At 53.5% G+C, this 19,669-nt stretch overlaps 2 protein-coding genes across 5 annotated transcripts in view; one reads left to right on the top strand and one right to left on the bottom strand.

Annotated features, from left to right (window-relative positions):
• The first annotated feature begins 27 nt into the window (after positions 1-27).
• LOC122165159 (fascin-like) lies at positions 28-3,443 on the top strand. The gene is made up of 5 exons (XM_042827893.1): positions 28-526; positions 656-812; positions 1,294-1,415; positions 1,504-1,671; positions 1,783-3,443. The coding sequence occupies exons 2-5, from the start codon at positions 658-660 to the stop codon at positions 1,983-1,985; spliced, it is 648 nt and encodes a 215-aa protein (XP_042683827.1). The 5' UTR covers positions 28-526; positions 656-657; the 3' UTR covers positions 1,986-3,443.
• Positions 3,444-4,034: 591 nt separating this feature from the next.
• RNF216 (ring finger protein 216) overlaps positions 4,035-19,669 on the bottom strand; it is a 62,842-nt gene continuing 47,207 nt past the window's right edge. For all 4 annotated transcript variants that reach the window (XM_042827910.1, XM_042827908.1, XM_042827911.1 and 1 more), the window contains 4 exons: positions 16,099-16,196; positions 13,425-13,647; positions 7,136-7,205; positions 4,035-6,717 (listed from right to left, as the gene is read on the bottom strand). In XM_042827910.1, the coding sequence (XP_042683844.1) occupies positions 6,398-6,717; positions 7,136-7,205; positions 13,425-13,647; positions 16,099-16,196 (711 nt within the window). In that variant the 3' untranslated portion in view covers positions 4,035-6,397. The remainder of the gene's footprint in view (positions 6,718-7,135; positions 7,206-13,424; positions 13,648-16,098; positions 16,197-19,669) is intronic.

The raw sequence follows: 19,669 nt of genomic DNA, 5'->3' as shown, positions 1-19,669 counted from the left end.
ACGACGCTCTTCCGATCTCTTAGGTGGGAGCTCAGGGGCACCTCCTGCTCCTCCCTTGCAGTGCAAAGCAGCTCCGGGCTGTGCACTGCATCTGCAGGCCCAGGAGCCAGCAAAACGCACGGCACGGATGGAGCACGGAGGTGTGCAAAGCAGAGGGTTGTGCAGGGGGGTGGCGCTGTCCCAGCGTCCTGCTGTGGGCTGGGGGGGCAGCGAGGTTTTGCTCTCGGTGCAGAACAAAGGCAGTGGGTTTGGCGCTGCTTTCCCAGCACAGAAAGCAAATGTTCCCTTCCAACAGGCAGCTCCTGCACGCAGTGTCTGCAAAGCACAAGGCCCGTCCTGCGGCAGATACGCAGAGCAGCTGTTCCATCTCCTGCCCCAGTCTGAAGGATTTGGTGGAAAAAATTGCCCTTAAACACAGCCCTGAGATGGGGATTCATGGGTGGCACTGCGTTAATGGATTGAGTCACCCTGCTGTCGCCTCCCACAAATAAAAAACCACGGCCCTTTTGCATTGTGAGATAGCCAGGTTTGTCTCCATTGGATGGGTGATGGAGCCCTGAGCTGGGGGCTGGCCCTGTGCTTGAGCATCTGAATGGAAAGTTGGGGTTGGACCCAAATGCCAGAGGGAGACCAACCTGTGTGCGTGTGGCTGCAGGGATGGACCTGTCGGCCAACCAGGACGAGGAGGGCGACCAGGAGACCTACCAGCTGGAGATCAACAAGGACACCAAGAAATGCGCCTTCCGCACCTACACGGGCAAGTACTGGACCCTCACCTCCAACGGGGGCATCCAGTCCACCGCCTCCACGAAGTGAGTCCTCACCTCGTCCCCCCCCGCTGCTTTGGGACCCCTTTGCCTTCTCCATGGGTGCAGAGATTCGGGCAGCAGGGAGGAACCCAGGCGCTCAGCCCAAAATGAGAATTCCCAGCTCCCTGAGGAAGACAGGCGCTGCCAAAAACATAAAATCATTCGGGTTAGAAAAGGGCTATAAGATCATCAAGTCCAACCCCAACCCACCCCCACCATGACACCATTCGTCTCCATGTCCCTGGAGGTGTCAGGCATGCAGTGCCAGCTCCCGACTGCTCTCTGGGAGAACAAACCTTGCCTAATACCCCACCTGAGCCTCCCCTGGTGCAGCTGAAGGCCATCGCGTCTCTTATTGCTGTTATTACCTGTGGTCCTTGGGGTGGGGGTCTTTACCCTTATGGCTTCCTTCATCCACCAAAATCCCAGCCAACCTGGGCTGTCCCCAGCCCCTGGGGGTCACAGAGCCGCGCTCTGCCCATAGGAACGCCAGCTGCTACTTCGACATCGAGTGGTGTGACAAGCGCATCACCCTGCGGGCTGCCAACGGCAAATACGTGACAGCAAAGAAGAACGGGCAGCTGGCAGCCTCCATGGAGACGGCAGGTAAGGGATCTGGGGCTGTGAGGCGCCCTGGGGGCAGGTGGGTGCCAAATGGGGTCCCCACGCTCACGGCCGCCGTCCCTTGGTGCAGGTGAGACGGAGCACTTTGTGATGAAGCTGATCAACAGACCCATCATCGTGCTGCGCGGCGAGCACGGCTTCATCGGCTGCCGGAAGGTGACCGGCACCCTGGACTCCAACCGCTCCTCCTATGACGTCTTCCAGTTGGAGTTCAACGACGGAGCCTACAACATCAAGGGTGAGCCTGCGCCTTGGGGTGACGCGTGTGACCGTGCTTTGGGGGGGGCTTGAGGGCTCGGATGTCCCATCTGGGCCCTCGTGGCGGCTCACGGGTCCCCTGTGCCCACAGATACCACTGGGAAGTACTGGATGGTGGGCAGCGAGTCGTCCGTCACCAGCAGCAGCGATACGCCCGTGGACTTCTTTTTTGAGTTCTGCGACTATAACAAAGTGGCCATCAAAATCAATGGCAAATACCTGAAGGGTGACCACGCCGGGGTCCTCAAGGCATCCGCCGACACCATCGACGCCTCCACCCTCTGGGAATATTGATGCACTTTAGCGAGCCTCCCATTGCCAACCTCTCTTTCCCCTGTCCGTGTTTGTTTTTTTTTTTTTCTTTTGTTTTTTGTGTTTTTTTGATTTAATTTCTCCTCTCTGTACAAGGATTTCCAGCCTGGCTTGCCCTCCCCTTAGAGCCCAGTGCGTGGTGTTGGAGGTGGTCTCCCTTCATCTCATTAGAAACTGGATCAGTCGCCCAGCGGTGCGGTGCAGCCTATCATTCCAAAGGGGTTTTTTTCCCCTCCATCTCTGCTCGGGGGCTGCCGTGCCCACCCTGGCCCCGAGCATCACCTCAGCCCCTTCTATTTTCCCTTCCCCCCCAAAAAGAAACAAAAAAAGAAGGAATAGGGTCGCCTCTGAGCTCCCCTCTGCCATACCCTCACTCTGTGCCCCGAGGTCCCCGTGGGGCTGTGCCCCTGTTCCTGTCCCCAGCAGCAGGTCTGTGCCCCACATTGGTGACAGGAGGACAGGGTGGGGGCACGCAGCCCCCCTTCCTCCCCCATTGCTGGGCGTGGGCACCAGCTGGCAGCAAACCTGCAGCCGTGGGTTTGCAGAGCAGACAAATTCCTTCGCAAACTTTGCACAGTGAGATTTGCTCAGTACTTTTTTTGTTGTTGGTTTTTGTTTGGGATTTTGTTAGTTTGGTTTATTTTTTCTTTCCTCATTGAATACTGGAACGGTGATGCCAATCACTGAGCGCCCATTGCTGGGCTGGGGGGCTCCTGTGGGCTCCTCCTGAGCTGCGGCCGCGTGCCACCTCCTGACTGGAAACAGAAAACAAATAATGACCAAAACAGTATTTTTGTGAGCCTCTATTTATGTATGCTGTGGGCAGCACTGTGTTCTGCACTCGGTGCAACGATGCTGGTGATGCCCGGCCGTTCCTCGTGGCGTTGGGGTGCTTCATCCTTCGGCCTCCCTGCGGACACCGCAGCGCCTTTCACCCCCCAGCCCCAACCTGAGGCTGCTGGCGGTGCCACCGCCGTGCCATAAGCCGGGGCTCTGCAGCCTTAAAGCTCTGCCACCCCTCCAGCAGGGCTCGGTGCTACGCTCCCACCGCCCCGTCCCCAGCACCCGCTGCCTCCCAAGGAAGAAGTGTCCTGATGGAGCCCCAGTGGCCCCGTGCCCTGGCGCACACTGCTGCCTTCGCACCCGCCGTGTCTCCTTCGTGTCCCCCCACCCCGCTCCGGCTCTGTGTGACTTTAGGTCCTCACCTCCTGTCTCCTCTCCTCGGGTGTTGTGACCCTCCGTAAGCATCTCACTCTGAAATTTAAGTCTGGGGGGGTTTTGTTCGTTTCGGGGTGTTGGTTTTAGTACCTTTTATTTTTTTTTTTTTCCCTAATTATTATTATTATTTTTTTTTTGTAAGTGCCATTTGTATAACTTAAACAACGACAGAAATAGCTTCAAACTGGAGAAAGATGAATAATAAAAAAAAAAAACAAGACCTGCATTCGGATATGAGTGGCGACGCGTGGTCTGTTGGGGCTCAGGGGGTCCTCGCCCCGTTGGCATCCATGGGGCACAGCCTGGCAGCTGCAGCTGTGGGTTTGGGGTCAGGCAGCGCAGCCCAGGGCTCTGGGGGGAGAATGGAACTCATTGGCTCCTTCCTCCCGCCTCAAAGCCATCGCTGGATGGAGGCTGGGGCTCGTTCTGTGATGCCCAGCAGTCCAGAGGCAGCGTGGGTCAGAGCTGCTCCTCCTGGCTGATGGGGAGATAAAAAAAGGGGGGAAAAAAAAGCAGATCTGTGTGCGCAGCACATCGCAGAGCGGGGGTGGGACCCCATCCTGCAAACAAGGGCCGAGCGGAGGAAGGATGCGATTCCGCTGCCATAAACAAAGCAAAAATTAAAGCTGTGCAGGAAACGTCAGCACTGGTCGCCTTCGGCCCCGCGCCCCACCGAGCCGCGCTCACACCTCCTGGTTTCCATTTACAGGAGCGACTGGAAACCATTTTCTATTCCATTTCTCTCAGCGGCGTTCAGCTGGGGGAGGACGCGTCTGCTGCCCCCATCCCATAAGCACAGCCTGGAGCTGGAAGCCAGAGTGCACAGATTTATTTACAAAAACAACACCGAAAAAGAAAAAAGAATTCAAAAATTACAATATGATACAGGGAAACTCTGTACACACGGAATAGGAGAACGGTTTTACTACCGGAAGGTAAAGAAAAATATTTATTTCTTTTATTTCAATAAACCAACCTATTTGCTTTCGGCTATCGTTATACAAAGTTGCAGAACATGCACATCTTTACAGGGTTTCTTTCTTTTAATAGGACGTTTTTGCTAAGTGCAAATACTAAGTTTCTCTCCCCACCTTTAAGGCAAGTTAAACGGGACACCGCAATTAACCGTAATGAGTACCTGGTAGAGGATGCAGCCACGGCTCCTCCAGGACATGAGGGGACACAGCCAGTGGCTCTGCTGGCTGTGCAGAGCTTTGCTTTTGTAACAGAACGACCCAAACCAGCAATGGACTCAAACATGACCAGGAACCACTGCTGGGCATCTCCCAGGCCAGAGGGAAGGAGCAGCCCAGGCACACAGCACCACGGCTGTGAGGGAGAACAGCCCTATCCCTGCCCCTCTCTTGAATCCTCCAGGCCTCTTCTGCAGTGTGACGTGGCTGTGGGGCAGCAGGATGAGCCCCGTGCCCCAGGGAGGTGCTGGCACTGACCCACAGACATGGGGACAGACCCCCGGCACCACCCACCCCATGCCATCTCCAGTGCCACCTCACCACTTCTGTCCCTTTTTCTCTATCCCCAAACTTCTCCCTGCCCATGCTGAGATCCCGATACGGCCGTGCATCTTTGCAAAGCATCAAAAGAGGGAACGGGAGCCCGACTTCTGCTATCACAGCACTGCCTGTGCCGAGCACACGGCTGCTGCAGGAGAGCAGCAAAGGGTGCAGCTGTGCCTGCGAGAGATCCTGCAGTGCTGCACCAAGGCAGAGCAAATGCAGCCAGATGAGAGCTGCAGCACAGCACTGAGTGCCACCTCCATCCCCAGGACAGGCCCTGAGCACCCATCATCCACCTGTCAGAGAGGTGGGCAGGTCTCAGCAACTCAAGCACATTGGCCCCGGGGCTGTCTTCAGGTACAGACTAAAGAGGAAAAATAATAATTAAAAAAAAAACAGCATTAAAAAGAAAAAATAATAAGTAATAGCAGCAAGTGAATGCCACTGGGTTATTAATGCTAGAGACCACGGCACTGAGGGGTGGGAACGCTTGGTAGGATGCATCCAACCCACAGGAAATGTCTGAGAGCAGAGAATGGACTCTGAAAGGCAAGGAAGTGCTACCTGAAAAACAAACACAGCCCAAGGACACCTGGATGCTGGAACATGGGGGAAAGCAGGATGCAGCACAGCCCAAACAACCTGGGATCCACTGCACAGGGGGTGGGTAAGAGCCAGCCCCGAGCTCCTGCTGGGTTTGCCCCTCCAAACGCTTTGCTGCTTTTGGGGAGGCTGTTCCAGACACAAAGCACAGCCCCTGAATGCAGAACATGCTGGTGGTTACCAACACTGACACCACAGCACCCGGCACACACAGCTGTCCATTACCTACCCCTGACTGCTGGTGGGGATTTGGGAGGCCTGCATGAGAACAGCAACAGAAAGGCCATGTGCTGGAAGCTGGAGGGCAGCTTCCTGCTGGGAATGAGCACCTGAGCCTGTAGAAGGGGCAAACTGCTCTCAAGGATCGAGATGGCCGAGTTTTCTGCTTCCTGGAGCCCTGAGATGGGATGTGGCTCTGGGCTGCTGAACAAGAACTGAGCCATGAGGTGGCTGCTGCATCCCCTCACTCCATGCAGAGCGAGAAATGCTAAATACACTACATTAACTTGGTTTGGAACAATTTATTTCCGCTGGGAGGTGTTAGCAGGTTACAGGGATGCTGGAGAACATGGGAACCCCAAACCTTGGGCTTAGGGCAGCCGAGTCCCATTACCTTGTTCCTGAAGGTCTTACTCAGGTGCCAAGTCCCTCCTCCCTTCCCACAGGGCTCAGGCTGTTGCAGCTGCTCTGGCCAGCAGGAAGGTTGGAGTTTTGGAAGACTCCCAAGGATCTTTTGCATCCCCTGTGCTCCACAAGTCTCATTTTCCCTCTCAGCAGCTGTCTGAATAGTCTTTGCCAAATAAAAATTTTTTTTTTAAAAAAAAAAAAGGACTCCCAACATAGGAAGAGACCTCGGAAATGCAGCACCAAGCCCTGTTGCAGCACAGGTTGAAATGTTTGATTGTAAAGGTCCGGAGAAGCTATAGATAAGGGTGTAGTGCAGGCGTGTGCCAGGCACAGCAGCTCCCCTGCAGCTGGCTGAGTGGGGGCTGCAGCAGGACGGGGTGATGCTACCAGGGGCTTCGTCCTGCAGGGACCGACGCCATCCGAACGGCGTCAGAAGCGGTGCCGAGGCTGAGGGCCGAAGTGCATAGGCAAGTTGTGCTCCAGCTGAACGTTGATCTGGGGAAAATCATAGTTCACCCTCATGTTAGGCAGCGGGGGCACGTAGGGGGCGGGGATGGGGCCGATGTTGAGGGGGATGTTATTGTAGATGGGACGGACGGGGGGCAGCGGGAAGGGAGGGTGAACGAAGGGGTAAGGAGGCATCCGTGGCTGATGGAGGTTCTGAGGAACGGGTCTGGGGATGACTTCAATTCTCTGCATTTTCTCCATGGGCTTTTCCACCGGAGGGCCGATCCGCTTGAAGCTGTTCTCTGCAGAGGGAGGAAGGGGAGGAACCAGTCATGCCGCTCACCAAGCTTGGTCTGCAATCTGGCACCCACCATCCCCAGCACGCTCCTCAAGCACCCTTGCCCCTTCTCCTCCCAGAACCTCCTTGCTCCCACTCCCTGCTTGGAGCACAGGCACGAGGTTGGAAGGTTGGCTCCTTCCATCAGCAGCGCAGCACAAGCACACTCTGCTTGCAGATGTGTGGGGCTGCCCCTTGCGTGCCTCTGTTCCCTTTCCTTCCCACTGTCCCACCAACAGCTGCAGCCAACACTGCTTCAAAGCCAGGCAGGTTCCCAGCAGGAACAGCACAAGGGCAGCATGGAAAGAAGGCAGCAAACCCAGAGCTGGGAGCTCTAAGCTCTGCAGTCATTCTTGGTCTGACCTCAAAGCACAGAAACTTACCTCCGTTTTTCTTCCTCTGCTCCTCTTCAGCCTCCTTCTGAATCTCCTGAATTATCTTCTCGTCATCTTCCTAGGAATCAGAGCATAAAGAATCAGAATAATTCCTGCTGCAGCTGCTTTCTATTCTCTCAGCACAGCTTTTGGCATAAGTGTGTACAGGAAAAGAGACAAATTCAGCTGTCTTGTCTTCATCCAGGATGCCCCACAGTCAACCAAAAGCAAGGCTGTGACAGGGGGTCGCTGTATGAGCAATGTGCACAGAGCCAAGCTGGTTCCATGGAGAACACCTCAGAGGCTTAGATCAGCTTTCCAGGGAGATGAGTGCTAAAATTCATTGCCTTGATGGAAACCAGAGAGCTGCAACCCAGCTCCGCCCATCCAAAGAGTTGCTGGAGAGCTGTTAATCTTCTCAATGGCAATTGCCTATTAAATATTTACACTGTGCGAGCACTTCTTGAGTTTTTGGCCCAACAGCTGGAATTAACACAACTTAAATCCTGGCTCTAGTAGCTAAACGGTGCCGTAACGAGGCCATTTAGATCTTATCTGTAACTGTGAGGAGGACATAAATCACAGTGCGTTGCTGTAATATCTATCCCGACGTCACAGCTGGAATATTCAGACCCGCTGCTCAGTGAGAAACTGGAAGCATCCCTCTGCCCCTCACCTTCCTCCTTCTTCTCAACCCAACGTCGCAGCACTCAGACCCAGTGTCGCATTCAAAACACGCTGCGGGTGCCTTTGGCACAGCCAGCTTCCCAGCCCACCCCACAGCCCCACACAACTCCAGCAGCACCAGAACCTTGCTGCCCGTGCTCTGCTCCCACCACAGACAAGGTTTCCCCAGGAGACAGAAGTTATCTTCATCTGCACAAAGCCACCCAGCTCGGCACCTCCCAGCCTTGGATTGCTCCTTGAGTCAATGGTTAAAATGAAGCCTTTCCAGCACGTGGTATTTCATCTGAGCGGGTTGCTTCCACGGCCCGTTAATTACAGCCTATCCATCTCCATAAAAAGCGCTGAAGAATGGCTCCTGTGAGCCTGCACGGAGCTTCTGATAGCCCCGAGAGCATCAGATTGCAGCTGGAAAGCAGCTGAGCTGGACAGCACAGCTCCTCGCTGTCTGGGCAGTGCAGGGGTGGCCCCAAAGCTTCAGGATCCGTTCATTTTTGTCTCAAGAATATTGTTTTTCAATGCCATTGGAAACCAGATAGCTGCCTCTCCCATCCCACTGCCCTCACTGCAAACGTGCACCTGTGGGTTTGTTTGTTTCTTTAGCTACATGGTAAGAAGGTAACAAACTCAACGGAACACTATTCTCCAACTCCCTTCCCTCACACAAAGGTAAAATCTCACCTTAAAGCCTAGAAATGTTCAGGTTCCCTTCTACTTAAAGTTTGTTAGAGTCCAGAATTAGCTTCCTAAAGTACTGCTTTCTAGATGCTGCCATCCTACTGCCATCGGACTGCTACCAGCCACGGATCCATCCCATCCCATCCCATCCCATCCCATCCCATCCCATCCCATCCCATCCCATCCCATCCCATCCCATCCCATCCCATCGATGCTGCAGAAATCTGGGCTCTCCCAGCAACAGCACAGCTCCCTAGGATCCTCCTGCAGCAGGGGCCACTTGACCCCGGGTTACCCTGCAGCTGACCCCTGCACTACCTCCAGCCCCACAGAGCCATCTGCCCTCCGGCTTCACGCACCCCTGGGATGCTGCTCCAATCACTGCAGCTCCCAGAGAGGAGCAAAGGCACAAAGCAGCAAACCCCCATCTGCCAGAGCTGCAAAGCGAGGCCAGTCCGCAGGGATGACATAAACCACATCACCCTAAGTGCAGAGCCCATCTGCAGAAAGGAGCAGACCTCACAGGCTGGTACCCATTAATATCAGGGGAAGAGAAATGCACCGCACAACATGCACCTTCCTGCTTAAAAACAGCAGCTGACATGGGGTTTGGCACAACGCATTGGGTTCGGTAGCTGCGGTATTTTGGGAAGACCCACATTCCAGCTGGAACAAAACAGAGAGGGGGGTGCATGCAGTGAGGTAACTGGGGGCTATTTGGAAGGACTGCTGATGCCACGAGACCTGGCTGTTGCATGCTGCACTGTCAGGAGCAAGAAATCAGCCTGACCCCACTGCAATTGCAGGCATTCATTTAGGGGCAAAGCATCCACACCAAAAATAAGGTTTTCTTTGCCACGCTCGGGCTGGTTTGGTGCTGATGTCACATGGCTTGGAGGCACTGTTTCAAAAGCCTCTTGTGTCTGTTTGCTGAGCGGGTTCCCAACCCTTCATAAGGGCTGGATTATGATTTTCATCGCCCGCTCGCAGGCTGTGTGCAAGGAGGCATTGATCCCATCGAGTTAGCAGTCATCTTCCCGTCAGCTGCCTCGCCTACAGCAAAAAGAAATGGGAAAGGGGAAAAAAGCAGAGCCCCAAGCACTGAGGGGGCTGGGGTACGGTGGTGGAGCAAGGAGGGACCCCTTGGCTGTGAGGGACAACGTGCAGAGCAATGCTGCAGCATGGGAGGAGGGGAAAGGCGAGAGCTGGGAGCTGCAACCCCCTCCCTATCTGCGAGTGCTGCAGAAAGCAAGTGAGGTTATTTGCAGCACCTGCCACAGGGCTGGCTGACACAACAGGGCGAGATGTGCCCACACTGTGTGCAGCATCACATGGCAGTGAGCCGGGCACGGCCCCGTGCTGGGGCTGCACCCAGAGCAGAGCTGGGCACGGCCACAGAGCTGCTGGGAAACACGGGAGGAAGGAAATGCAGCGGTGAGAGATACTGAGAGCACTGCCAGCCACGCAGGGCCAAGCCTCAAACAGAACCGAGCCTCAAACAGAACCCCCTGCCCAGAACAACAGCATACCTACAGAGCTTTGGAAAGCTCTGGTTTTAGCTGCCTTCTTTAGTTATTAACTGCTGGGAGAAAAGGGCTGCTGCCTCATGAGGAGAGAGAACAGGACTGGGCCTGCTGTGAGCTGCACTCCCTGCCCAGCCTTCAGCAAGGGGCTGGGGGTGTGTTTGCCATCATTACCTCCCCCCTCTCCTTTTTGCCCTTCCACCGCTTTCTTTTTCCACATACGTGTGGCCACAGCCGTTCCCAATCAACTCGCAGTGATTTTCAGGCCAAAGGACTGCAGGGTTTTGTTTCAAATCATTCCCAGATCAGCTGCAGGACGGTGGGGGGCTGCTGGGGGCTGCTCCTGCAGTGCAGAGCAGGGATGGGAGCAGTGCTGCAGGGGAGGGGGAGCAGAGAAACCTTTTAGCAACAGCCATCGCTATTGGTGTGCCTTGATGGCTTTCTGGGGACGCCATGAGTTCACCATATGCTTCTGATTAAGGCATTACAGAGCATGCTGGAAAGAAACTGACTTTGGGGGGATGTTCCCCCACCACTGCAGACTTCCCTTCAGACACTGAACTCAGTGCATTTCATGCATTTTCTCGACGCAGCTGAATTTTTGCAGTCTTTGCTCAGCAGCTCCTGGTAGCAGTGCTAGAAAGACGGATAACTGCAAACAGCTCACAGCAATCAGCCTTCTACTTCCAACTTCAACGATGGCTGTTCAGGAGTGTTTTAAGGGTTGCTGAGAAGTATAAGATCGACTTTAAAGCCAAGAAAAGCTGCAGCGTGGTTTTATCAAGAGTTTAAAGGCAGCCTGGTCTGGTATTAAATGGGGAGGTTGGTGGCCCTGCACATGGCAGGGGAGTTGGAGATTCACGATCCTTGAGATCCCTTCCAACCTTCGCCATTCCGTGAGTCTGTGATTTAAAAACGGGCATTGAATTCAAGGTGATGCACAGGAGAGCAGAACCCAGCTTACCCAAAGCAGTCAAACTGCAGCACGGGATCAGAGCACACCACCTCCAGCGGGTCATCAGCCTCGGCTTTGCTGCAGACGCTCAGCAGCCAACGCTCAGCCCTGAGCCCCAGATCTGCCGTTTGCCTGCAGGATCAGCTCTCCCTGCTTCGTCCTGCAGCACATCAGACTTCACGCAGCCTCAAGGAGCAGCCGAGCCAGGGCAGCACGTGCCGGTACCCTGCAGAGCTGCACGGCTGCAGCAGAACCCCGCTCTGGTGCGATGGAGGAGTGCTGGCCGCAGCCCGGCTGCAGCTCATCTCTGAGCCGGCAGGCATCGCCCCATGCTTGTGAACTACAGCACTGGCAGCAGCCTCTCCTCAGGAGCAGTCAGAAGGGTCTGCTTTATTCTCCCAAGATCACCGCAGACAAAGACGCACAGATGCTGCCTCTACCGAGTCTTTCATCCTGAACCCGAGCCGTGAATAGGTCGATTTACCCCTTCTCAAGAATCGCTTCAGACTCAGAGAACGTTAAACGCCCACTGAAGAACAAAGCTTCCCTACTTGAAAGAAACCCCAAATCTGCCTTAAATAACGAGGGATTAAGCCAAGGCAGATTTTTCACCAAAGTGTGAAGCTCCCCAGGTCTAACAAAGCTGCAGTCTGTGGCCGTGAAATAAAAACAGACAGTGGCCCTATGGCTGCACCACCGGTCTGCTGTGAGCACAGCCCTGCAGAACAAACACGTCCCATCACCCCCTAAAAGCCACATTTGTGCACACGTGTGCCCTCCCCATTTTGCAGCAGTCTGTCCCAAGGACTCCTGGGCAATGGGCTGCAAAGCCCACCAGAGACAGACCTGTCTTCTCTGCTCTTGAGTGCACACAGAACAGGGCTGCAGCTACAGCAGATGCTCTCTTCCCATATGGACAGCACTAGGCACCCACTGACCACTACAGAATGAAAGAAGTGGAAGAAAAAGAGGAAATGGAAGCAAGAAAAGCCCAAGAAGATGCCATGCCAACAGGGCTGGGGTGGAACAGCATCACCCCTGACAAAGAACAGGACACTGCAATGGCATTTTGCAGGTTCACATCTAACGTGCAGATCCACACTCACTCCCCACTGCTCAAATTTCCCACATCACCTCCTGCTCACAGAAAGCAGATCAGCAGGAGGGACCGCACTGCTGTCTCCAACAGCATCACTCGCGCAGGGGGGCAATGCAAACTGGTACTCATCATTCACCCTGAGAAGCCAGCAGCGGAGTTTCACGTTATTTTCTGCACTGCAGCAAGGACAGTCACCCTGCTTCAACTCCCCACAACACCAAAAACAAAGCAGGCAGTGCCAGCTCTCTGCTGACGGTGGGAAATCTTTCTCTGCCACAGTATTGGTTAATTAGAGAGCTGGAAAGGGCCCGATGACAGTGCTTTCTTTGTGCTGCCTGCTTATTTATTTATTTTAAAGTACAGTATGAGCTTTTTTGAGAGGCCCCGTGTTTTCTCTGGCTCGGAACAAATGCCATTACTGAGCACAATCAGCATCCTGATGGGAACAAAGGACTCAGCACCACCAGTTGTGTCCCAGTGGGAAACAGGGAGGAGGTGCAGGGCTGAGGGATGGCACAGCCATGTGTCTGAAATGGGAGAGCCTGGAAGCAAGTGCCTGTGTTTAGTGTAACACCTCTTGCTGCAGATAACAGAATACAGGCAGGCAAGCAAAGCACTAGGAAGCTTACTCTGGTAGAAGGGAGAGATGCAGTGGCTCTGCTTTTTGCACCATGCCTGTGCAGCACTGTGCACGTTCCCAGCAAGAGATGCTGGGAGCAGGCTGACAAGCTGCAGCATCCTGAGACAAAGAAGCATTGGAACAACCGAAGCTCAAAGACGCTCTGAGAAGGCAGATCCACATTCACACCGCTCTGCTACTCTGCTGAAATCAGGAAACTCAGCTCCTGCCTTTGGATCTGTGGTAAGGGCAACCTCTACTCATAGAGCTGCTGCATGAAATCACTCCATCCCACAGCTACAAGAGTACAACAGAGCAAAGTTTCAAGTTACTTACTACAGCTTCCCTCACAGCACAGTGGTATTTCAGTTCTTCCTTTGCAGCTGTTGACAACAGCCGTGAGAACGGACACAACTGCAGCTTTGGCTCACAGGGATTGGCAGAGTGAGCCGAGCAGATAAGCAGAGCTGTGGGGCACCAGGAAGACAGCAGGTGCAGAGCCACAGCAAACAGCAACCTGGATGCAAAGCTAGGAACAAGTTGTGGTCAGATGGGACTCCGTGCTGATGTGGGCTTGCTTGACACTTGCTAGAGTGTTTTCTAGCCGCTCTGGGAGAGGAAAAATGTTGCACTGCCTAAAAACGCTCATTTCCCTCTATTGCAAAGCATGCATTTCAACAGCACTGAATGATAACTGAAACGAGAGTGCAAACTGCTCCCCAGCATCCTCCCTCACTTACTGTGGGATCCGTCCAGAGGGAGCACTTGGCGCAGTCCTGGCAGGGAGCTCCAGGTGAGCGGGGGTGCTGGCAGAAGTGGTCGTAGCCGTTGATGGCGGCCCGGCACAGGTAGCACATCTGCGCTCCGCAGCGGCACGACATGCGGTTGCAGCCCTCCGATTTGATCAGGCCGGTCCCACACTTGTGGCATTTTCTGATTCGGGCCGCTGTCATTTTCTCTTCTCTGCGACACGAGGGGAGAGGGAGGAGGATCAGAGAAGGGGTGTCTGCAGTACCGTCCCTGCCACACCATCCCGGCAGCCCCGCTCCCGCTTCTTCCCTCCTACACCATCTCCACGGTCGGCTGCTGTTCCAAGGAGGTCTGGGCTCAGTTCCACTTGGAGCCAGCCCACGACAACTCGAGAACAAATTAAGTGAAAGAAAGTCAATGGCAGCCTGCGTGCTACAGCCCTGATTCTGGTTTCCATGCGAGCCAAAACACAGCAGTGCCGGGCTCCGGATCGGGAGGAATTCACACCATAAGTCAGGAGACCAAAGGGCGCACAGATTCCTGACTCGGCTGCAGAGAAACACAGCCGAGGAGATAAAGCTGGGGAAAAGCAAACAGCTGTGGTCATCTGCCAGCTAGTTTTGTGTCCGGCTGTTGCTGTGGCTACAAAGATGCCATGACCACGTAGACTGCCTTCAATCCTGGCTGCTGTGCTACAGATTTATTTGGCTTTTATTAAATTTCAATCAGTCGCTGAAAAATAATCACGATTTTCCCCAAAGAAACTCAGCCTTTTCAGAAAGATTCTCTGCATAAGTCTTCCAGAGGTTATTGCTTTAGGTATGGAAGACAGGGAGAAGTGGGAAGGCAAGGCAGGGCACAGTCCCTGTCCCCAGCAGGCAGCCTGGCAGGGACTTGCTCTGAGCAAAGGTTTGGCTCGTGGCAGTGCTGTTTTGGCACAGAAATGGAGGAAAGCACCGGTCACTTAATTAAAAGACTTAAGAATACAAGTTGTCAGCCTGAGGGCCAATTTTATGACTGCTGGGGATCACGTTACAATTTAATTCACAGTTGAGAAGTGAAATTTGATGACAGCAGAAGGAAGGGACTGCATTTGGACGGAGGGAGGCACGGCCCCTTGGCTGCACTGACCCTGCAGCACAGAACCAGCAGCCAGCATCTCCACCCAGCTGCTCCAGGGGATCTGCAAAGCCAACATGTGTTTGGGAGATGACAGGGAAGGATTTTTAAGGAGGATCCCAGCAACAGAGCAGGCCACAACACAGCCCCTCAAACTGCTCCATCTGCAAAGCCAGAGGAGCGGTGAAGGGCCAAATGGAAAAAAAGGCAGCCAGAAGTGGGAATTTCAGCTGCCTTGCAGCTACACCAAGCTCCCCTGCAGCTATATCCAGCACGATGCGTGCCCAGGCTGTTGGAAATGGGCTAAGAATAGACAGGAAGGAAAAAAATCAACTTGAGGCTGACTGCTCCGAACGGCAGCTGCTCTTCCCTCCTCTGCTCAACAGGATGCTGCTGATTCAGACTTTTTTTGGAAACTCTGAGCGAGGCAGGAAGCTTGGCCCGAGCTCCAGCTGTGCTTCCCTTTCCTTACGCAGGGCTTCAAAAGGAAGCTTTCATTGTATCATGCACTGCGACTCACCTATCTGCTGCAGTGACCTGCCAAAGGTTTTTAAACTGATTTTTTTCCATATTAGGGACACGACAACTTGTTTCTCCTCCTTCTCACCCCTCTTTCCTATAGGGAAAGGAGTGGCAAGAGAATGAAGCCATATAAAATCTGTAACATCTTGCTCTCGAGTACAGGCTGCGGGATGAGCAAGTAACAGTCATTCAGCTTCCCAGCGGTGGAGCTTTCCAACCTCTACTCATACCAGACAGACTGAATCAGAGAGGAAAGGATTGGGCAACACAGGCAATTCCCCTCAGACTGCGCCAAGCATGCAGCCCCAAGGCTCAGCCCTCACTTGTTTCCTAAAGCCAGTGGATTTTGTCATGTACTGCAGCAAGGAGAGAAACAAGGCTTCCAAAGACGTTAGGGAAACATTTGAGTATTTCAGAAAGCGAGTCTATTTGGTAGAGATTCCTACCAACCAGTTAGAAACACACGAGCACATCCGTTCCCATAAGGCCAGAAAGCAGTGGCTGAGTAAGCCACATTTCAGCATGTTGTCACCAGTTGACATTTTCAAACGGTCCTGAGCTACTCTGACTCAATACACATCTCTGCCTCTCACAACACCTCCCTTCTGCCCCAGGTGAATGGAAGCAAGACTCAGCAGGCTTTCTCACCTCTGTGAGGCTTCTCCAGGTGCTGGCCTGTGAGACACTGGGCCAGCCAGAGCAACAGGCCAGGCTGCCAACAAGTCTCCCACATTCCCAGGTTACCACCTGGATCCTCTGCCAATTACCTTCCACAGAATGAAATCCCCTCCCAGGGGCTGTCTGCATCCTCCAGCTTGAAGTCTTCAGGACACAATGGAAGGCACAGACACCCAGCAAAGCTTCAGGGCTTCCAACATTTACAAGGACAGCTGATAAGGGTAGGATTTATCCTACCTTCCTACGTACCAGTTATCCCTTCCTACGTACCAGTTCTGTGCCTGGCATACTACTGTTACAATTTTATCCACTCCTCGTTTGTGCCAGCTCGTGGGGCTTACTTACATGGATGTCCTATACTTGATGTCATCCTTCTCAGCCAGCTGCTCGCAGGTGAGGTTCATGTGCTCCTTCCACAGCCCCTGGCACTTCCGACATGTTTCCTGAAGAAAAAAGAAGAGAACAAGCATTAAAGGATGAGAAGACCCAGCACACTACTGAGAGCATTAGGGATTGGAAGAATTCCCATCTCTTTCCCCAGTACATTGCAGATTCTTGCTTGAGAATGGGGTTGGCAATTCTGTGTAGAAATATGAGGCCTCAGAGGGTCTGTCCTCCACTAGAGATCACAGTGAGCCATCAATAACAGGAGCAATGGGGTCTCCAAGGCACGAGAATCCAGGAATAAAACACAGCTGGAGCTATCTACAACATTTTAAAGAGTCCATCCATAGCAGTCCACCTAAGACTCATGGAACAGCCAACAGATCAGCTGCAAACTTCCAGCAACAGGCTGCAGAAACAAAAACACGATGCTAAAGGTCAGCAGTGGGTTTCCTGTGGGTTTCCTGACCCAAACCTTTCACCTGCACGGAGGCGGCTTTCAGTTCAGCACACTGCAAAGCTTGCCAGTGTTTCGTGGCTGCATCGAAAACTCCTTCACCTCACAGGCATGAGGCTCTATATTCAGCTTTGTGAAACCTCACTAAATAAAGTTAGAATGGCTTACGTGAGTAAACAGCTTAAAAGCAGGATGTGGACACACATCCACAGAACAGAGTGGCATATGAACAAATATTTATGAATTTAAGCAGAACAGCTGAAATAAATTTAAAGCAAGTGACCAAACTCTCTTCTTCTTATAAACCTTCAGCTAGAAGGCTCAGCCCAGCTGGCAGAGCTGCACGGCGCAGGAGCTGTGGAGGCACTGCTGGCAACAGAGCTTGGACTAACACTGGGAGACAGTTGATCTTTTTCATTGGCCATCCAAAGAAAACATAATTGTGTTTTGGGTCAAACAAGAGATTTTCCTTTAATTTGAGGAAGATTAAAAAACATCCAAATCAAACTTGGAAGAAGCACATGTTTTGCGATCCAACCGTTTCATCTTCAGGATGGCTGGGACCCAGCCTTTAAATCCAACCTTCTCCCCTGGCAGGAAAACCATCTGGCTGCACAGCATCCTCCCTCCCTCCGCCACACGGCCCCACCAGCCTTGCCCTGCTCCAGTTACACAACCAGAGCACTGAGACATCCTTTAGGGTGCATTACCTTCTTTTAACAAAGAAATGGACAATCAATGAATATACACCACAATTAGCCGCTGTCTGATTGAGTTCTCCTCAGCTCTCGGCCTTTTCTCTGCTCAGAGACACACGTAGGCAGCAGAGTGCTTTTGATCACCTATCAGACAAACAGGATGGAGACCAAAGCTTCCAAGGAAGCTGCCCCTAGGAGGGTGCCAAATGTTGACTTGTTTGTGCTCACCGGGAGATGCCCCACAGCTTGTGCTTTCATCTCAGGAATTAAGGGCCTCTCGTGCAGCTTACCAGACAGGATACTTCTGCACGTTGCAGGGCACGGGGCTGTAGGAAGGGGAGAGCCAAGCACCCCAAAGTGTCACAGACCCTCCCTCCCTTTTCATTCACCACTCAGGTTGTTCCAAGATCAAAAATGCTGGATGGCTGTGCACACCAAGGGTTAAAAGCAGCTGCTGCAGCCCTGCTACAGAGCCACTTTCACATGCCAGCAACAAAGATTTAACAGCTTTTTGCCAGAAGGGTTGGCAGGCTCTCCAGCCAGGAGCCTGCAATTCTCAACTACTTAACTCCAGGAGCCTCTTTCGCTGCCGAATTAGATGTCTGCCCACAGCAGATGGTGCTGCTCGGGGTTTGGTACCAAGCCCTCCCCTTTGCCTTTTGCCATTACCACTGCTCTCCCTTCCAATGCCGTGGTTATTTAAAAACAACGCCTTCCCTCGAGCTGCTGCTGTTTGCCCAACAGTCGTCTCCTACACCTGGGAAAAAGGATTCCTTGACAGACAAGGAGGAAGGGAACAGGCACAGCACTTTGAGTCCCGACCCCAGCCGGGTGCCCCCATGCCAGGTACAGCTCCCGACCCCGCTGTCTCCTCCCAGGTTGAGATGGGACAGACGTGAGGATGCACGAGTTGCTACCGGAGCTCCACACAACTCCCCTCCCTGCTCGCCCAGCACAATGGCCCATTGTTTGTGGGTACAGCAGATCCCATTGGATCCCTGTGCACAAAAGCCCGTGGTTCAGGCAGAGGGAGCTGCTCCAACGCCATAACCACAGTCACAGCCGTCGCCTGAGAGCAGCAGAACAACCTCCTGCATTTTTATGCTTCCTTGAATCAAACCTGCTTGGCCGATGGAAGGTTTTGCACCTCTCACGCAGTAACAACTCCGATCTCGACAGAACTTGCACAGAGGGTTCTTTTATTTCAGAAGCAGCTTTTTGCTCGATAAGGAAACGTACTCCGCCATTTCCATATTAATGAACCTAAACACACAGTAGGATGGCTGATTTTCTGCAGCCGCCCTACGTTATCTCTATTGTATAACCTTGGCACCAAGACAGGCTACCACACAACAAGACAGCTCTAAACCCGCACAGAGGGGGAATGCATTCTTCCCAGCCCCTGCAGCTTCCACACCCACCCCAAACCCAAGAGGCCGCCCCGCTTCTCCTTCAGTGCCTGGAGAGCAGCATGCAATGCTGGAAAGCCCATTTTACTTGGGTTTTAGCAGTGTTTCAGTTCAATTCCTCGTGAATCCACTGCATTTCTCCTGCAGTTCCCAGGTACAGATACACAGCCCATGCTTCAGGTTTGGAGGAGCCTTGGCACTGGGAACCATGCACGGATGCAGGAGATTAAGCATCTCCTGCCTGCTGCATCTGCCCCAGCCTGGCAGGCAGCCTGGGACAGCCCACAGGGCACTGGGCCGGGACAGCAAAGGGGGGGATGTGATGGAGAGGGTGTTCCGTGGCTCTGTAATCTCCTCACCGTGCAGCTGTTAGAGGCAGAGCTCCATTTCCTCTCGCCGGCCGCCAGGAAGCAGCCGGGATTAACACAAACACGTTTGGGTTCAGGAGCATCCTTTGTTCTCTGGGTCAGCAGCTTTCTGTGCTCGGGGCAGCACGAGCTTTGGGCATTGCAACCTTTGAAGGCCCTTCTTAATTCCCCCTGCACCTCATGAAGGCGGAAGGAAGCGCCTTGTAGGAATGGACCTTCCTCAGCACTTCCACTGCTCCTCGCACCGCAGACGCTGCAGTTTTAAAACGCAGCCCAAACTTATTTTCTTTATGACTCCACCCTCCGCTAAAAATAACCCTGTGAGCTCCAGCCCACGTATGGGGGAAGAAAGCCCTGAGCCCTCAGCATCCCCCCAAACCCCAGGCTGCTGCCAACCTGGCCGCGCTGCATGGATGGAAACAGAGGATGCAAACAGATCAGGGGCTGTTTGCACGGCCCACAGCATTCCTGAGTGCCTGCTGCTCCTGGAGGAGTTCACACGAAACCATTTACTGACTGAGCAAAATGCAAAGAGGGGCGGCTAAGAAATAAAAACATGAGAACATCTCAGTGTAACCAACAGGCAGCACACGGGGCTGT

Source organism: Centrocercus urophasianus, unplaced genomic scaffold (assembly GCF_019232065.1).
Source record: "Centrocercus urophasianus isolate 14NV4802_14NV808 unplaced genomic scaffold, USGS_Curo_1.0 seq_29, whole genome shotgun sequence".
NCBI lineage: Eukaryota > Metazoa > Chordata > Aves > Galliformes > Phasianidae > Centrocercus > Centrocercus urophasianus.
This window is presented reverse-complemented; position numbering and strand designations above follow the sequence as displayed.